Raw genomic sequence first — 16479 nt, forward strand, 5'->3', positions numbered from 1 at the left:
ATGGATAAATATTAAACACTAGAACCCTCTTTCAAGAGCTCAAAATTCCACTCTCGAATACCTTTTGTTCATCACCTCCATCCGCTGTAGTGACTGCATGGCATTCTATTGCACAGGTGTGATTTCCACATGACAAGTGCTGTCCACAAGGTCTTTTACAGGAATATGGCCTTGCCGCATGACAAGGTAAAGGGCTTATCTGAAATGAAGAATTAATCATACATCAAAACTGTCTTAGTATAAAGTACTAAAATTTAAATTAAGTAACGCTTAAGGAAAAAGAACATTCATTTTTATCTTAAAGTCAGAGTTATACAGGACAGAAGCAGACCCTTCAGCCCAACGCGTCTTTGCCGATCAAGATCTATATCTCAGCAAATCACATTTTTGCGTCCATGTTCATGTAGAAACATAGAAAATAGGTGCAGGAGTAGGCCATTCGGCCCTTCCAGCCTGCACCGCCATTCAATATGATCATGGCTGATCATCCAACTCAGTATCCCGTACTTGCCTTCTCTCCATACCCCCTGATCCCCTTAGCCACAAGGGCCACATCTAACTCCCTCTTAAATATAGCCAATGAACTGGCCTCGACTACCTTCTGTGGCAGAGAATTCCACAGATTTACCACTCTCTGTGTAAAAAATGATTTTTTCATCTCGGTCCTAAAAGACTTCCCTCTTATCCTTAAACTGTGACCCCTTGTTCTGGACTTCCTCAACATCGGGAATAATCTTCCTGCATCTAGCCTGTCCAACTCCTTAAGAATTTTGTAAGTTTCTATAAGATCACCCCTCAATCTTCTAAATTCTAGCGAGTACAAGCCGAGTCGATCCAGTCTTTCTTCATATGAAAGTCCTGCCATCCCAAGAATCAGTCTTGTGAACCTTGTCTTGTAAACATTGTAATTGTCCCCACCTATACCGTTTCCTCTGACAGCTCAAGTTCAAATTTATTGCCACATGCACCAATTAAGGTACAGTGGAATTTGACTTACAATGTAGCCATACAATCAAAAAGAGCACAATACACAATAGAATACAACATGAACATCCACCACAGTGGAATCAACATTCTTCACTGTGGTGCAAGGCAATGACGTTTGTTCATCTGTAATCGGGGCCATGAACATTATATATACTCACTATCCTTTGTATCAAAAAATATAATTTCCATCTGAAGATTAATTCATACAGGTTTCCATATATTCAGAAATTACTGCTGCATGGCTATGGAGGTTAACTTGAAAACATGGGCCAGATGTTAGGAGCATGGTGGGCTTCCAGGCAGAACCAGCAACTGGTATGCAGCTAGCTGGTGGCCAGGGAAGAAGTGAATGAGTTGGCCCAGCTTTATCTTTGCATCAAAGTATTAATTCACATTTAGCCGCTTGAAGCCAGTGTAATAGCTGAGTGCAACATCTACCCTAATGAAAACCCCATTCAGGCAATTATTGTCCCTTGGGTGAAGTTCTGAACAGGGAATATCAGTACTCTCATGGACAATCTCTACAGCAATAGACCTGAATGCCACTTGCTCTCATAGCTTGGGAATTCAGATGCTATTGTTGTTCCACCGAGTGATCTACATTTGGCAGCTGGCAGCCATTTTAAAGAACAAAGCTGTGGGTATATATTCTTCTGTAGGTGATACCAAAGTAGGTATGCTGGAATAAACTGCATAATCAAGAATGAGTCAATCTCCTGTCTCATACAGAATCAGACTCTCCCATTAGAATTAGCAAATTCCTTATGAGCCTCTGGTTTACTCCAGCACATTGCAGTCCCAGTACCTGGGTCCCAGCCCTGAAAGTTTCAGATGAATTATGCTCTGACCCCAGATCTCATTCCAAAGGTAAACAAACTGATCCTGACAAATGGCTATTCCCAGACAACTTCAATATATGGGCAGAAATGGATGCAACCCTCTAAACACGTGTAACAGACAAGAGGGAAGACTTAAGGGCCTGTCCCACTTAGGTGATTTTTTAGGTGACTGTCATAGTGGTAGCAGGTCGCCAAAAAACTGGTGACTGGACCCCCCTACGACAATGTCTACGATAAGCTACAACAACCTACCACCTAGTCGACGACAACCCATTAGGACATCCACCTACGACCACAACTTCGACAACCTACGACAACCGAAGTCAACCTACGTCCACCCGCAACAAGCTATGACAAGCTACGACCCTGTCGGCGACAACTGAAGACAATTCAGTCGCCGCTACCTGTCACCGTTTTACGTAGGTAGTCGCCAATGGAATTCACCGAAGTGAGCATCGGCGACAACCTACATCAGAAGTCAAGCTACGCAGATTGGCGTCAACCCACTGTCGCCAAAAATTTTTGACCATGTTGAAAATCCAGCGACAACCAGAAAGACGCTACGACTCTTTGGGCGACTGAGGAGACTACTCACATCCATACAGGCGACACCCTGGCGACTATGTGGCAACAGCCTAGTCCCCTATAGTCGCCTAAAAAAAGCCTAAGTGGGACAGGCTCTTTACTCTAATTGTACCCTTCTCTTGACAAAATGATTGAAGTGTGGACTTGGCTTCATGAATACTGTATTTCATCAGAAGGGTAAGCTCAAGATGTCATGGCAATACTTTGGTCCAATTATACCATCATCTAATCAACGAACCACAGGTGTTCACCAAGACAGGCACTAATGAATACTGGACAAACCACTGCTTAACCAGTTCTATTTTCTCCATCAACCTAACCCTAAAACAACAGCATCGACAAAAATAGTGCCATGAGAAGATCAATACTGAAACTCTCAAGGATCCCACGAAGACAGCTCTTCTCAGACATCTGGTCACAGCCAACTTGTGAAATTCAGAGCAAGTGATGCAAGGAGCACATCACCTCCTAAACTACTGAAACAGAATCATCCTTAATCCTCTGAGAAAGATTTTTTTAAAGGAAAAGAACACAATAGTGTTTTTGTTCATCATGCCTCAATGTCTGTACAATATCTCATTTGTATCCAATTTTGCCAATACATACTCAAATTATAGTTACAATTTTCTCATTTATTCTCCTTCCTTAGAGTTTTTGACAACAGGGGAAAAAATTAATACCATGTTGAACCATCTATAATGAAAACCGTTTAGACACTGGAATGTAAGATCCCAATTTAACAAATTTTTATACAATTCACATACTTCCAGCATCTAAGACAAAATAAAAATCACCAATAATTCTTCCATTCTTTACATAATTCTGATCTCACCTCAAATAGTTTCATCCAACATAAACATGGAAACAAATTATCTTGTCAGGTCCCTACTCTAGCTGTAGTTTACAGTAGCCAACTGACCTACTAATCAACATGGTTTTAGAATCAAGGAGAAAATGGAGCATTTGGGAAAAGTCCACAGTAATCGTATGAATGTGTATTCTCCAAACAATACTTTAAGACCTATAACTCACTTTCTAAAAGTTACCCTGAAATGAAAAAAAACAGATATTGTATTCTCCCCACCCCTATAATAATCACAACCTACGTTGTGGGATTATATACTGTATCGCAATCTATCCCAAATGTTATAAGAGGCAATAAAATTTTGAAATCTGTACCACTAGGAAGTGGTCATTCGAACAATGAAATCCCTTTGGATTATGCCGTGCCAAGGTGTTAAATCCAAACAGTAAATTTCCAAAGGTTCAGCTGCTTTTCAGATTTTAAATACCCGTAGTTTCTCATTTTTTCCCCATTTACTAATGTCTTCAATGGTATCATTCCTTCCTGTAATAAGTAAATGACATTTGGTACTACAGCAGTATATTAAAAATATTGGAATTATTGTCACATGGCAAATGCATAAGTTGATTGAAAAAAATTCAGTTCATTTGACAAAAATAAAGCAACAACTTACAATTAACAACAAATTAAGTGAACATCACTGATAACGTGCATGTAAGGAATTCAGACAACAAAGAAAGCTCCAGTTATAATTTTAATATTGGTTAAGGAAGGGGTGCCATGTAGATTGACTAGAATGAAACCTGGTTCCAAGAGTTAAATTTGAAGAATATATTACAAGAATTAGAGTTCTACTTTCTGTAACCGAGTAGGTTAAATCATAATTCAATTGAAATTTAAGATGTCAAGGGGAATTGAAAGCATAGCCGTTTGCGGCTTATGCTGGTTGGATCTTGGGGATGAAGAAATGTAACCTTAAATTAGGAAATGCATTTACAGGCAAAGAGTGGTAGATATGTTGAAAATATTTCTGTAAATGCCAATTAATACACATTTATTGTTATCAAATAGACCATGCAGTTACGGTGGAATATGGTCACTGAATCGGGGGGAAATTGACAAAGGATGAAAGCTTTCACTTCCAGTTTCTGTTCTCATTACTAGCGCCGACAGGTCTGGTGAGAAATTGCTTAAGTGGCTAATGGAAAATACAGGGTAGTGATGCTGAAGATCATCAAATGCTGCAACAGTGTTGGGGACAGACAAAGAGAGAAAAGGGAGACAGAGAAAGAGAGAAAATGGAGAGGAAGAGGAATCAAGAAAAGGGAAATAGAGGAAAGGAACAAAAAAAGGCAAAGAGGTGAACAAAAGAGGGAGAGGAGAGAAAATAAGGAAGGGAGAGAAGGGAGAAAAAGTGGAGAAAGACCAGAATGGAAGCAAACTACAGAATTCAACTCTGACTAAACAAGGAAAATGCAGAAAATTGGGATAGATTAGATGACTGCTTCATGGTTGTGTTTAGCACATTGATATAATCACGAAGACAGCACACTAACGCCTCTACTTCCCTAGCTTAAAGAGATTCAGCATGTCACCAAATACTCTCCTGACTGGTGGAACCATGGCCTGAAAATGCAATTTTAACGTACAGGAATGCCAGAAGCTGCAGAGTGGTATGCTCAGCCCAGTCGGTCACAAGCACAGCCCTCTCCACATTCAAAAGTATCTAAAGGAGGTGCTGCCACAAAAAGACAGCATCTATCATCAGCACGTAGTCCATGCCCGATACTGCCAATGGGCATGAGGTACAGAAACCTGAAGTTGCACATTATCCGATTCTTGGAACAGCTACTTTCCTACGACTGTCAGGTTCTTGAACAAACCTATACAACCCTGAAACTACCTCAACAATGGAACACTAACTACGGACCATCTCTTCCACTACTATGGACTTTTTTTTCCTAATTGTGCTTTGCATTAATGTCTACGTTTTTGCAGTCTTTTTCTTTTTACTGTCTTGCAGTCTCATGCATTTCATACATATGCAGAATTTAAGTATATTTTTTGTTTTTGTGTGTTTTTTTAGTATATTTGCCCATGATGCTGCTGCAAGTATTACTTTCATGTAATTGTACCTCACTGTCCATGTACATATGACAATGAATTCAACGACTTCAAATCTACATTCAGTACATTAATGTAATCACAATTCTTCAATTTGCCTTTTATTATAATTCTCCACTTCATTCCCACTGACCTCTTTTTCCTTTACCTCACAGTTGCAATAAAAAATAAGTGAGGATCAGTGCCCCATTATATGATCAAGCATCTTGGAGACTTGGTTCCTTTTTTCCCCCCAACAAAGCAGCTTTTGATATTTTCTACATGATCTTGGCTTACACCATCATTCTTTGCTACTCATGTCTTCCAAATTGAATTGAATTGAAAGATACAGCATGGAAACAGGCCCTTCGGCCCACTGAGTCCACACTGACCACCGATCACCCGTTCACACTAATTCTATGTTATCCCACTTCCTCATCCACTCTCTACACACTAGGGGCAATTTACAGAGACCAATTAACCTGCAAACCTACGTGTCTTTGGGATGTGGGAGGAAACTGGAGGAAACCCACATGGTTAGATGGAGAATGTGCAAATGCCACACAAACTGCACGCAAGGTCAGGATAAAATCAAAGTCTCTGGTTCTGTGAGGCAGCAGCTCTACCAGCTGCACCACTGTGTCGATTGATGAAGACCTTTCTGTTTTGTCCTTTCCATTACTTCCAAATTTCTCTGTCCCATACTTAATTAAAATCTGTCCCATCCTCCATTCTAATTCACAAACAGAAATGTAGGTAATTAAACAATTATGAGGATGTAAACATAAATGGTTTGCAACAAGGAGCTAAATTGATTTTGAATTAAGGTTTTGATAAATATTCTTGGTAGACTATGGAATCCAGTTAACATTGGTGGCTTGTCTTCAGTGCAGACAAAATGGAAACACTTTAATGACAAGAAGAAACTGCAGATGCTGGAAAATCGAAGTCTGAAGAACGGTTTCGACCCAAAACGTTGCCTATTTCCTTCGCTCCATAGATGCTGACTCACCCGCTGAGTTTCTCCAGCATTTTTGTCTACACTTTAATGACATCAGCCTGGGAGGCATATTGCCTCTTTTATTATCCTGGAGTTCCACATCCATGGATAGGTCAAACATGCTGTATCCAGTTCCTCCTTCACTTAGGGCTGCCCCATGAAATTCATTGGAACTAAAGAACTAAATCTCCACTTCAAAGAAATATTATTTTTAAAAGAGCGCCTTAAATATTTAAATTAACTGGCAAAGTGAACTACTTATAAATTACACAATACTTATAATAATAATAATGGATGGGATTTATATAGCGCCTTTCTAATACTCAAGGCGCTTTACATCGCATTATTCATTCAATCCTCAGTCACACTCGGTGGTGGTAAGCTACTTCTGTAGCCACAGATGCCCTGGGGAAGACTGACGGAAGCGTGGCTGCCAATCTGCGCCTACGGCCCCTCCGACCACCACCAATCACTCACACACATTCACACACAGGCAAAGGTGGGTGAAGTGTCTTGCCCAAGGACACAACGACAGTATGCACTCCAAGCGGGATTCGAACCGGCTACCTTCCGGTCGCCAGCCGAACACTTAGCCCATTGTGCCATCTGTCGTCCCAATACTTGTACTGATCTCTTCATTTCAAAGGTTATTGAAAATAAATTTAAAATATTAAACTGCGTATCTATATTTTGAACCTAACTGGAAGTTGTGTGGTTTAAGAATAAGGAGTAAGCCATTTAGAACGGAAACGAGGAAACACTTTTTCTCACAGAGAGTGGTGAGTCTGTGGAATTCTCTGCCTCAGAGGGTGGTGGAGGCAGGTTCTCTGGATGCTTTCAAGAGAGAGCTAGATAGGGCTCTTAAAAATAGCGGAGTCAGCGGATATGGGGAGAAGGCAGGAACGGGGTACTGATTGGGGATGATCAGCCATGATCACATTGAATGGCGGTGCTGGCTCGAAGGGCCGAATGGCCTACTCCTGCACCTATTGTCATATTAATGGTTAGAAATCCACGCATTTTGACTAAAATCCAATCAGACAAATTCAAGTCTATCCTTGACAGCTGGGGAATTTGAATTCTAAATGAAATAATCTGGAATTAGAAGGAAATTAATATGGGTATGCAGAGCATGGCTATCAAAAAACACACGAGTCATTACTGTATTTCTAAGGAGGAAATCTGCCATCCTTGCTCTATCTGACCACAAGTACAAACTACAAACTTAAGGCAATATGGCAAACGTAATGCCCCTCTGAATGACCTTACAGGTCACTGGATTTCATCAAACTGCTACATCAAAATGTACGAATAACTATAAAAGGTTGTTACCGCTTTCAGCGGCAGATACAAACACAACTGATCCTGCAAAACCTTCCTTACATCAGAACATCTGCCTAAATTGGGAGCGCTATTCTAATAACTGCTAAAGCAACGGTTTGACACAGTCATACTCCGAGAAACATGACATAATGCCAAAATGTCATGACTCCTCTACTACACACACACACTTCCCCACTCTCTAGTGTTGAACATTTCCATCCTGAGTGAAAGGTTTTGACTGCCTACCCTATCTATGCCTCTCATAATTTTGTATACTTCAAGTCCCCTCAACCTCCAACATTTCAGAGTAAAACCATCCATCTATCCAACCTTTTCCTGCAGTTGAAACCCTCTAATCAAGGCAATGTTCTGGTCAGCCGCCTCTGCACTCTCTCCAAAGACTCCACTATTTTCCTGTAATGGGGTGAAGAGAACTGCAAGCAATAATCCATAAGCAACCTATCCAAGGTCCAATAGAACATAGAATGTACTCAGGCTGACCATCAACATCTATCACCAACAGTGATTTGGTAGCACCATCATTGAATAAGATGCTCCCGATGCAGATTGAACCGTGTGCATGTGACTGATGGAAGAAAATTAAGGGGAATAAACTTACTAACTTCATCATTACCATTTGATCTGATGTAGGTATGTCTGTCAATGACAAAATTCATAGAGAAAAACATCAACTTGTCCTAACTGAAAAATCAGCTAATGAGCAAGTGGCCACATTGTTGTGGGTGTGGAAGCAAAAAATATCCAGAACCACTTTCATCTGCGAAGGATGTTATTGAACCATATAAGTTTGTAAACTGATGAATGATGATGATAACTATTACGAATGGTGGATTTACATTCTTATTTATCTAATTACTTTAAATTTAAGATCCTTAATTGCCATGATAGGATTTGGAAAAAATGAGCTCTTTAGGTAAATTCCCACTTCCCAGTTCTTGTTCCACGGCTTTTTAAATGCTTATTCAGGCATCTTTTAAATGTGCAATTCTGCCTCCACCTTGTCTGGATAGAGATAAAGGTTTTCACGGGGTGTCATTACATCTTTAAAAAAGTAGGCAAGAAATTAGACTATGCTGAACAAGAGATTAAATATTTCTAAAAGACTGGAAAAGGTACAAACAAGTGGAGTGCTTAAATTTTACTCTCAGCAAAATGTTGGTTCAAGTATTTCATTAGCATGATTCAATATAACAATATATAAATTAATATTGCATTGCATGAACTAAAACATATCTGACCAGTAGAGAGAAAGTAATTTCCAAAACCTGTTGGTAATTCAAGGGTTAATATTTCATCAGACTAAACAAAGCCAAAAATCACAGCCTTTGTGTAATATATTCACCAATCCAATTCAGAACATCAAAAAAAAAAAAAAGAATTCCCTTATGTGATCAAAAACACTAAAATGTTCTCACCAAAAAAAAATCAAAAGGCCATATTGAAAAATAATTATCTGCAATAATCCCCTGGATAAATCAGGTAATGGTAATATCATTTTGCACTATATCCCTCAGTCAGCATTTCTGCAAAAATGTGACAAAGAGTAATTGTTGAAAAAAATGTGCATTCAAAGTACTCAGTGACCCAATAGAGACGTTTACTTATGTATCTGGGGCCTTATTCCATAACTAAATAATCAATTAAGTTTCAAATAAGACGAATCTTCAGCACAAGATTTTTAATGCACATACCAAGACCAACATTTTCTTGGTAGACAACATTTCCTAAAATTACTTGAAGATTATAAAATAAGTATGCCCATGCAATATTATAAGTTATGTGCCGTACCATCTCCAGGTTTCAAAATCTGTGGCAGCGATAAATCTGACATTTGAAGAATGGCTGATTACAGATGCCACATTGACAGACTTCAAAGGAGCATTTACTATAACTGAATAACTGACCTTTGCAACACCAAAGGCAAACGAGACATGTCACACTATCTCTTGGCTGTCAGCTTGAACCTGTCTGTTGCAAATGCAAGCAAAACAAAAGGGACCAATTTCTATGAACATTTTAGATAATGACCTTGGTTTTGTACCCGTCATGACATTTTACTTGAGAGATTGGCAAACTATGATTAAAAAGACATTTATGAAATTGTCACTTTAAAATTTACATCTGTCAAAGTAAATGTTGCTTTCAAGATGCATATTTTGAATGAGGAACTAATACATTTATATTATCAATAAATTTAATTAATGAAGCCCTCACAGTAGGCTGGTCACTTGGAATCAAAATGAGTTGATAAATTGAATGCAAAATTGGCTTGGTCATCGAAGACAGAGGTTGGTGATAGAGGGAATATTTCTTACATAGGCAGACAGTGAAGTTCTGCAAATATCAGTGCTGGGATTTTGTTGTTTGTAATGTCTATTAATGCTTTGGATGAAAAAGTAGGTGTTCTGATTAGTAAATTTGCAGATTACATAATAAACAGCAATGTTGTGGATAGCAAGGAAGGATTCAGCTGGATATAGATCAGATGGATTATATGGGCGTAGAAATTGCAGATGGAATTTAATTTAGGCAAGTATGAGGTGTTAAACTTTGGGAAGTCAAATGCAAGAGGAAAGTGTATAGTAAATAGCAGAATCTTTAGCAGCATTGATATAGAAAGGGACCATGGGGTGCAAATCTATAGATCTCTGAAAGTGGAAACACAAGTGGATAGGGTGGTAAAGAAAGCATATGACATGCTTGCCTACAATGGTCAGGGCATTGCATCAAACGTTGGCGAATTATGCTGCAGCTGTTTAAAGTTTGGTTCGGTCACATTTAGAACGTTGTGTGCAGTTCAGGCTGCCATATTATAGCTAGGATATGGAGGCTTGGTGTATATTAGCTATTGGGACAGATTGGACAAACTTGGATGGTTTTCTCTGGAGTGTCATAGGCTGAGGAGCGAACTGATGGAAATATGGAAAATTTTTGGAGGCATGGATTGCGTCGACAGAATCTTTTTCGCTGGGAGAAAATGTCAAACACTAGGGGCATACGTGTAAGGCAAGAGGGGGAAAGTTTAAAGAAGATTTGAGAGCTACGGTTATTTTTAAACAGAGGTGCAAATGCCCTGATCGGCTTGGTTCCTCCAGTGCTTAGTCTCTGCACAAGATTCCAGCACCTGCAATTTCTTGTGTCTCCAAATCTTTTTATTTGCTGGTTCAAAATTACAATGCTTCTTGGATGAGTTGATAGGTTCATAACAACTATTTCTTTAAACTTACACACACACACAACTATGTATTCACGGTTAATATTTGCATCTGGTGTCATTTTATGGATTTATCAAATTCATTTGCAATACTGTTTAATACAGATACAAATATTGATTTCATTTTTTTATGATAACTTATGTCTTTACCTACTTAAATTCAGTATGGGTGTTAATCTATCTATACATAACTAAAACTCTGATCTTGTGCTCTTCCGGTTTGCGTGGTTTTCCTATTTGCGCAAAAAAGGTACACGATACCGGTACGATTTTTCGCCACCTTACTAACCATTCTCCTGTGCTCAAATGCAACGTTTTGTTCCGATCGATGGTATAGTATAAAAGTTATTAAGGTTTAAAAATCTTTAAAACCGCGCATGCGCAGAATGGTCTCCTCTCCTGTCAGTCATTCGGGGCGGCAACGCCCCTTCCGGTGCAACATCGCCGCACAGATTGGCCGGGTCCTCTGTCACAAACTGGTGGGGAGACTAAAGCTGAAGGAACGGAGTGAGCAGAGTTTGTGCATCACCGCCGGCTGGAGCGCGGCAAGAGCCTGGCCAACTCCAAGGCCGACTGCTGCAACCTTGAGATCCTGATGAGGAGAGGTGAGGAGGGAGAGTGGGGAGATTGAGGGAGGGGAGGGACTAGGGAGGGTGAGGGGGGAAAGTGGGGGAGATGAGGATGGAGAGTGGGGGAGGAGGGGGGAATAGATGGAGAGGAGGGGGGAGTGGGGGAGGTAGGGAGTGGGTAATAGAGGGTGAGGAGGGCAGAGGAGGAGGTCAGGAGGGATAGTGGGGAGGACAGGGGTGGTGAGGAGTGGAGGAGGTGGGGATAGATGGATAGGAGGGGGGTAGGGAGGGGAGATGAGTTATGGAGGGAGGGAGGGAGGCAGTGACTGAGGGTAGGGGAAAGGAAAAGGAGATGAGGAAGGGATTGAAGGAGGGGAGGAGGAGAGGAGATAGAAGAGGGAGGATGTGGGAGGGAGTGCTGGGGATGAGGGGAAATGTGCCGCACCTGCGCAGTTAGGGGCTTTCGGTGAGTGGTGGAATATTGCGTTGGGGGAACGGGTGAGTGGTGGAATATTGCGTTGGGGAACGGGTTGCTTTGGGGGACCAGGCCTTCCGTGTGACTGGGGTCCCACTTAGTCCAGTAGCTGCTAAAATCAATGCACAAAGATCTAAGAAATCTCAATCAATCAGCAATTTCTACACTTGATGGAACAAAGAATAGCAGTAATAGAGCAGAAAATCTCAGGTAACAAATAGTGATGGGCAGCTGTAGATAATAGGTGGTAATGTTAAGACGACCATGCCCAGATAGCCAACTTAAGTGACTGAAACTAAGTTTGTTGTCAGCTGAAGTAATTATTCGTAAAGTCAGAGTCATAGGACACGGAAACTTCCCCGTGCCGACCAAGATGTCCCATCAATGCTAGTCTCTCTGGCCTGCATTTGGCCCATATCCGTCTAAACATTTTATATCAATAATTCACTTCTGTAATAAAAATTAACTGGAACCAAAGTATATAATTGTGTACTAAAATTACAGATTGAAAATTTAAAATGGTACTGATTGATCCTCTGATTCAGACAGTTGCAATCTGCTAATTAATTCCAGTAACCATTCTGGTTGTTCAGAGACATTTAGGTTAATTTCTCACATCAACAACATTCTGATAAAGTCAACAGGAAAAGAATCTTAAAGGGCCTGTCCCACTTAGGCTATTTTTAGGTGACTGTCATAGTCGTCGAAAAACCAGCGACTGGACCCCCCTTCAACATAAAATTTGAAAGAGAATCATTACTTTAACAACAAAAAAAACAAAGTCAGCACCGGCGACAACCTACGTTAACCTGGCGACAACTACGATAGCACCTACGTCAGGAGAAGTCAAGCTACGCTCGTTGGCGTCAAACCCACTGTCGCCGACTATCTCCGAAAATGTTTCAACATGTTGAAAATCCAGCGGCGACCAGAAAGATGCTAAGACTCTTTGGGCGACTGTGGAGACTACTCATGACCATACAGGCGACACCCCGGCGACAGCCTAGTCGCCTGTAGTCGCCTAAAAAATAGCCTAAGTGGGACAGGCCCTTAACTCTGAAAAGTGGTGCAGTAGAAGTGTCACTCATATTGACAATAAATACTCTTGCGAAAATATATTTTACCTTAAATCTTTTAAAGTAAATTTGCAGATTGCACAATAAACAGCATTATTGCGGATGACAAGGAAGGATTCTTTGTCTGAACTATGCAGAGCAAAATACTATTTTATATAGGCTGTTGATATTTAAAAGCTGCCTAGCTATGCTATAATGGTGAAAATACGATTCAAACTGGATTGCAAGTTGCGTTCAAGGATTAAAACTGAACTTATCACAAATCTGTCAAAGTATCTTTAAAATAAAATGCAATAAACTCCATCAAAATGTCAACAAGTATTAAAATCCAACAGCTTTAGCTGGGGCATTTTCAACCTGATTTTCCAGAAAGTCACAATGAGCATTAATAATCAACCTAATTATACATTTTACTGCAATTGCTCTACTTGTACCCACCTCATGTTTTCCCAGGCAAGACCTGCAAGACAAAATAATGAATTTTATTGAAGAATTAAATAACCAAACAAAAATACAAAGATATGAGTACATTTTATACTGATGAATCACATGTATGAAATTATTCCAAATGTTCATACAATAAGCATTCGTCTGGTTATCCAAACCATTCACAAATAACTCAAAAGGAAATGAAAATAAGAAGAGCATTGTTTATTTACTTTCCTGCACTATTTTAACACAATTGGTGAAAAGGAGAAAAAGACCTTTACTTATCTTGCTAACGAAAACAAAACTTCACTTTGTCAATAAATTCCTTCTGAAAATTTAAAGTTTTATGTGCAGTTACATTTTTTGAAAAATGTAACTGAACTATTCTTTAGTAGGGACATTTGTCAGCAGACGTTTCTCCAAGTCTGTTCTCCATTCCCAGTAAGCTACCTCCATCTTTGAGGACAACGTTGCATGGGCAATAAATGTTGGCTTTGTTATCGATGTTCAGATTCAAATAAACAGATTTTTAACTTTAATATCTCTCTTCAACAAATCAATCATTCTTTGGCCTAATGGACCCTCGCTCCATCTTTCTCAAAATTCCCCTTTCAAAATCCACCGATCTCACTTCCAAATTAAAAATCCTCATCTTACCTGCTAAATTCGACCTTCACATCTAACTGTCTAATCACAATTTTCTTCTTCAAGTTGATATCAATGTGTTAATGAAGTTCAATGTTTCCACTAATATTGCAAAGCTTTTTTGGCATTAAATTGTAAACATGAAATGAAAATGGTATTACATGCATTGTTATGAAAAAATACTCTTGATTATCTGTTATCTGATTACATGGAAATGTTGATGCTTTAGCATCGGGTCTACGGATCAATGTGGAGTCGAAGCTGTAGGTCCAGAGTGCAGGCCAGATGTGTGGCCAGGCTTCAGAACATGAGCCTCCAAAGTTTCCGTCACCTCCAACGAGATCCTACTACTAGCCATATTTTCCCATCTCCACCCCTTTCCGTCTTCCGCAGAGACCGTTCCCTCCGCAACTCCCTGGTTAACTCATCCCTTCCCATTACAAGGGTGTTATTTCAAACCACCCCCACCCCAGTACCTTACCCTGCAACCGCATAAAATGGAACACCTGTCGCTATACCCCCTCCCTCGACTCTGTCCAGGGACCCCGACAGTCCTTTCAGATTACGCACCTCCTCCAACCGCATCTACTGTATCCGTTGTTCAAGATGTAGACTCTTATACCTCGACGAGACCAAACGTAGACTGGGTGATCGTTTCGCGGAACACCTTCGCTCAGCCCCCCTGAACCTACCCGATCTCCCGATTGCCGGACATTTTAATTCTCCTTCCCATTCCTACAGACCTTTCTGTCCTAGGTCTCCTCCATTGTCAGAGTGAGGCTAAACGCAAATTGGAGGAAAAGCATCTCATATTTCACTTGGGCAGATAACAGCCCAGTGGTATAAGTATTGATTTATCTCACTCCAGGTAGCTCCGGCAATCCCTCTTTCTCTATCCCTCCCCCACTTAAGTCGCATTAGCTTCTCGTTTTCACCCTACAAACAGCTAACAATGGCCTGTTTCCTTTTATGCATTCATTGTTTTTTATCTCTACACATCATCGTCTATATCTCTTGTTTCCCTTATCCCTAACCAGTCTGAAGAAGGTTCTCGAACCGAAACGTCATCCATTCCTTCTCTCCAGAGATGCTGCCTGTCCCGCTGAGTTACTCCAGCATTTTGTGTCCATCACCAGTACATGAGGGGTCAGTCAGTGGAAACGTACAAGCTGAAACACACTAGACTCTACTTTCTATTCCCTTTAAACTCACTGGGTTCTCTGAAAGATCTATTATTGTGTAACAAGCAAAAAAAGGACATTGTGTTGGGATGTCTGTAGGAGTTGCATCCAGTAGTTTAGATTAACTCTAGGGTGCAAGATTATTTGAGTTTTACTGTACCTATTACTGTTATTTCAAAAACTGGGAGATTGACAAAAGAGCACCTTAATATATTGGAATCAAAGTTATGATACTATTGTATAGACAAAACAGTTACGGAAATAAATTTTCATGAGTACCGTGGAAATTAAATCATTAAAGTTAATAATCAATAACAGCATAGTTCATAACTAATTGAATATGCAGTGCCCTCCATAATGTTTGGGACAAAGACCCATAATTTATTTAATTGCCTCTGTACACAATTTGAGATTTGTAATACAAAAATAATCACATGTGTTAAAGTGCACTTTGTCAGATTTTAATAAAGGCCATTTTTACACATTTTGGTTTCACCGTGTAAAAATTACAGCAGTGTTTATACATAGTCCCCCCCCATTTCAGGGCACCATACTGTTTGGGACACAGCAACGTCATGTAAATGAAAGTAGTCATCTTTAATATTTTGTTGCATATCCTTTGCATGCAATGACTGCTTGAAGTCTGCGAGTCATGGACATCACCAGTTGCTGGGTGTCTTCTCTGGTGGTGCTCTGCCAGGCCTGAATTGCAGTCATCTTTAGCTTATGCTTGTTTTGGGGGCTAGTCCCCTTCAGTTTTCTCTTCAGCATATAAAAGGAATGCTCAATTGGGTTCATATCGGGTGATTGACTTGGCCACTCAAGAATTTACCATTTTTTAGCTTTGAAAAACTACTTTGCTGCTTTGGAAGTATGTTTGGGATCATTGTCTTGCTGTAGAATGAACTGCCGGCCAATGAGTTTTGAGGCAATTATCTAAACTTGAGCAGATAGGATGTGTCTATACACTTCAGAATTCATTATGCTACTACCATCAGCAGTTGTATCAATGAAGATAAGTGAGCCAGTTCCTTCAGCAGTCATACATGCCTAGGCCATAACACCATCACCACCGTGTTTCAGATGAGGTGGTATGCTTTGGATCATGGGCAGTTCCTTCTCTCCTCCATACTTTGCTTTTGCCATCACTCTGATATAAATTAATATTCGTCTCAGCTGTCCACAAGAACTTTTTCCAGAACTGTGGTTGCACTTGTAAGTACTTCT

General features: G+C 40.1%; 1 protein-coding gene across 1 annotated transcript in view; it reads right to left on the reverse strand.

The window, feature by feature from the left end:
• The window catches only part of nfxl1 (nuclear transcription factor, X-box binding like 1), a 124348-nt gene that overhangs the window by 39703 nt on the left and 68166 nt on the right, over positions 1-16479 (reverse strand). The window contains exons 15-16 of the mRNA XM_033028165.1: positions 13436-13457; positions 62-199 (exon numbers count right to left, since the gene is read on the reverse strand). Of these exons, the coding sequence (XP_032884056.1) occupies positions 62-199; positions 13436-13457 (160 nt within the window). The remainder of the gene's footprint in view (positions 1-61; positions 200-13435; positions 13458-16479) is intronic.

The sequence above is a fragment of the Amblyraja radiata genome, chromosome 1 (genome assembly GCF_010909765.2).
Source record: "Amblyraja radiata isolate CabotCenter1 chromosome 1, sAmbRad1.1.pri, whole genome shotgun sequence".
Taxonomy (NCBI): Eukaryota; Metazoa; Chordata; class Chondrichthyes; order Rajiformes; family Rajidae; genus Amblyraja; species Amblyraja radiata.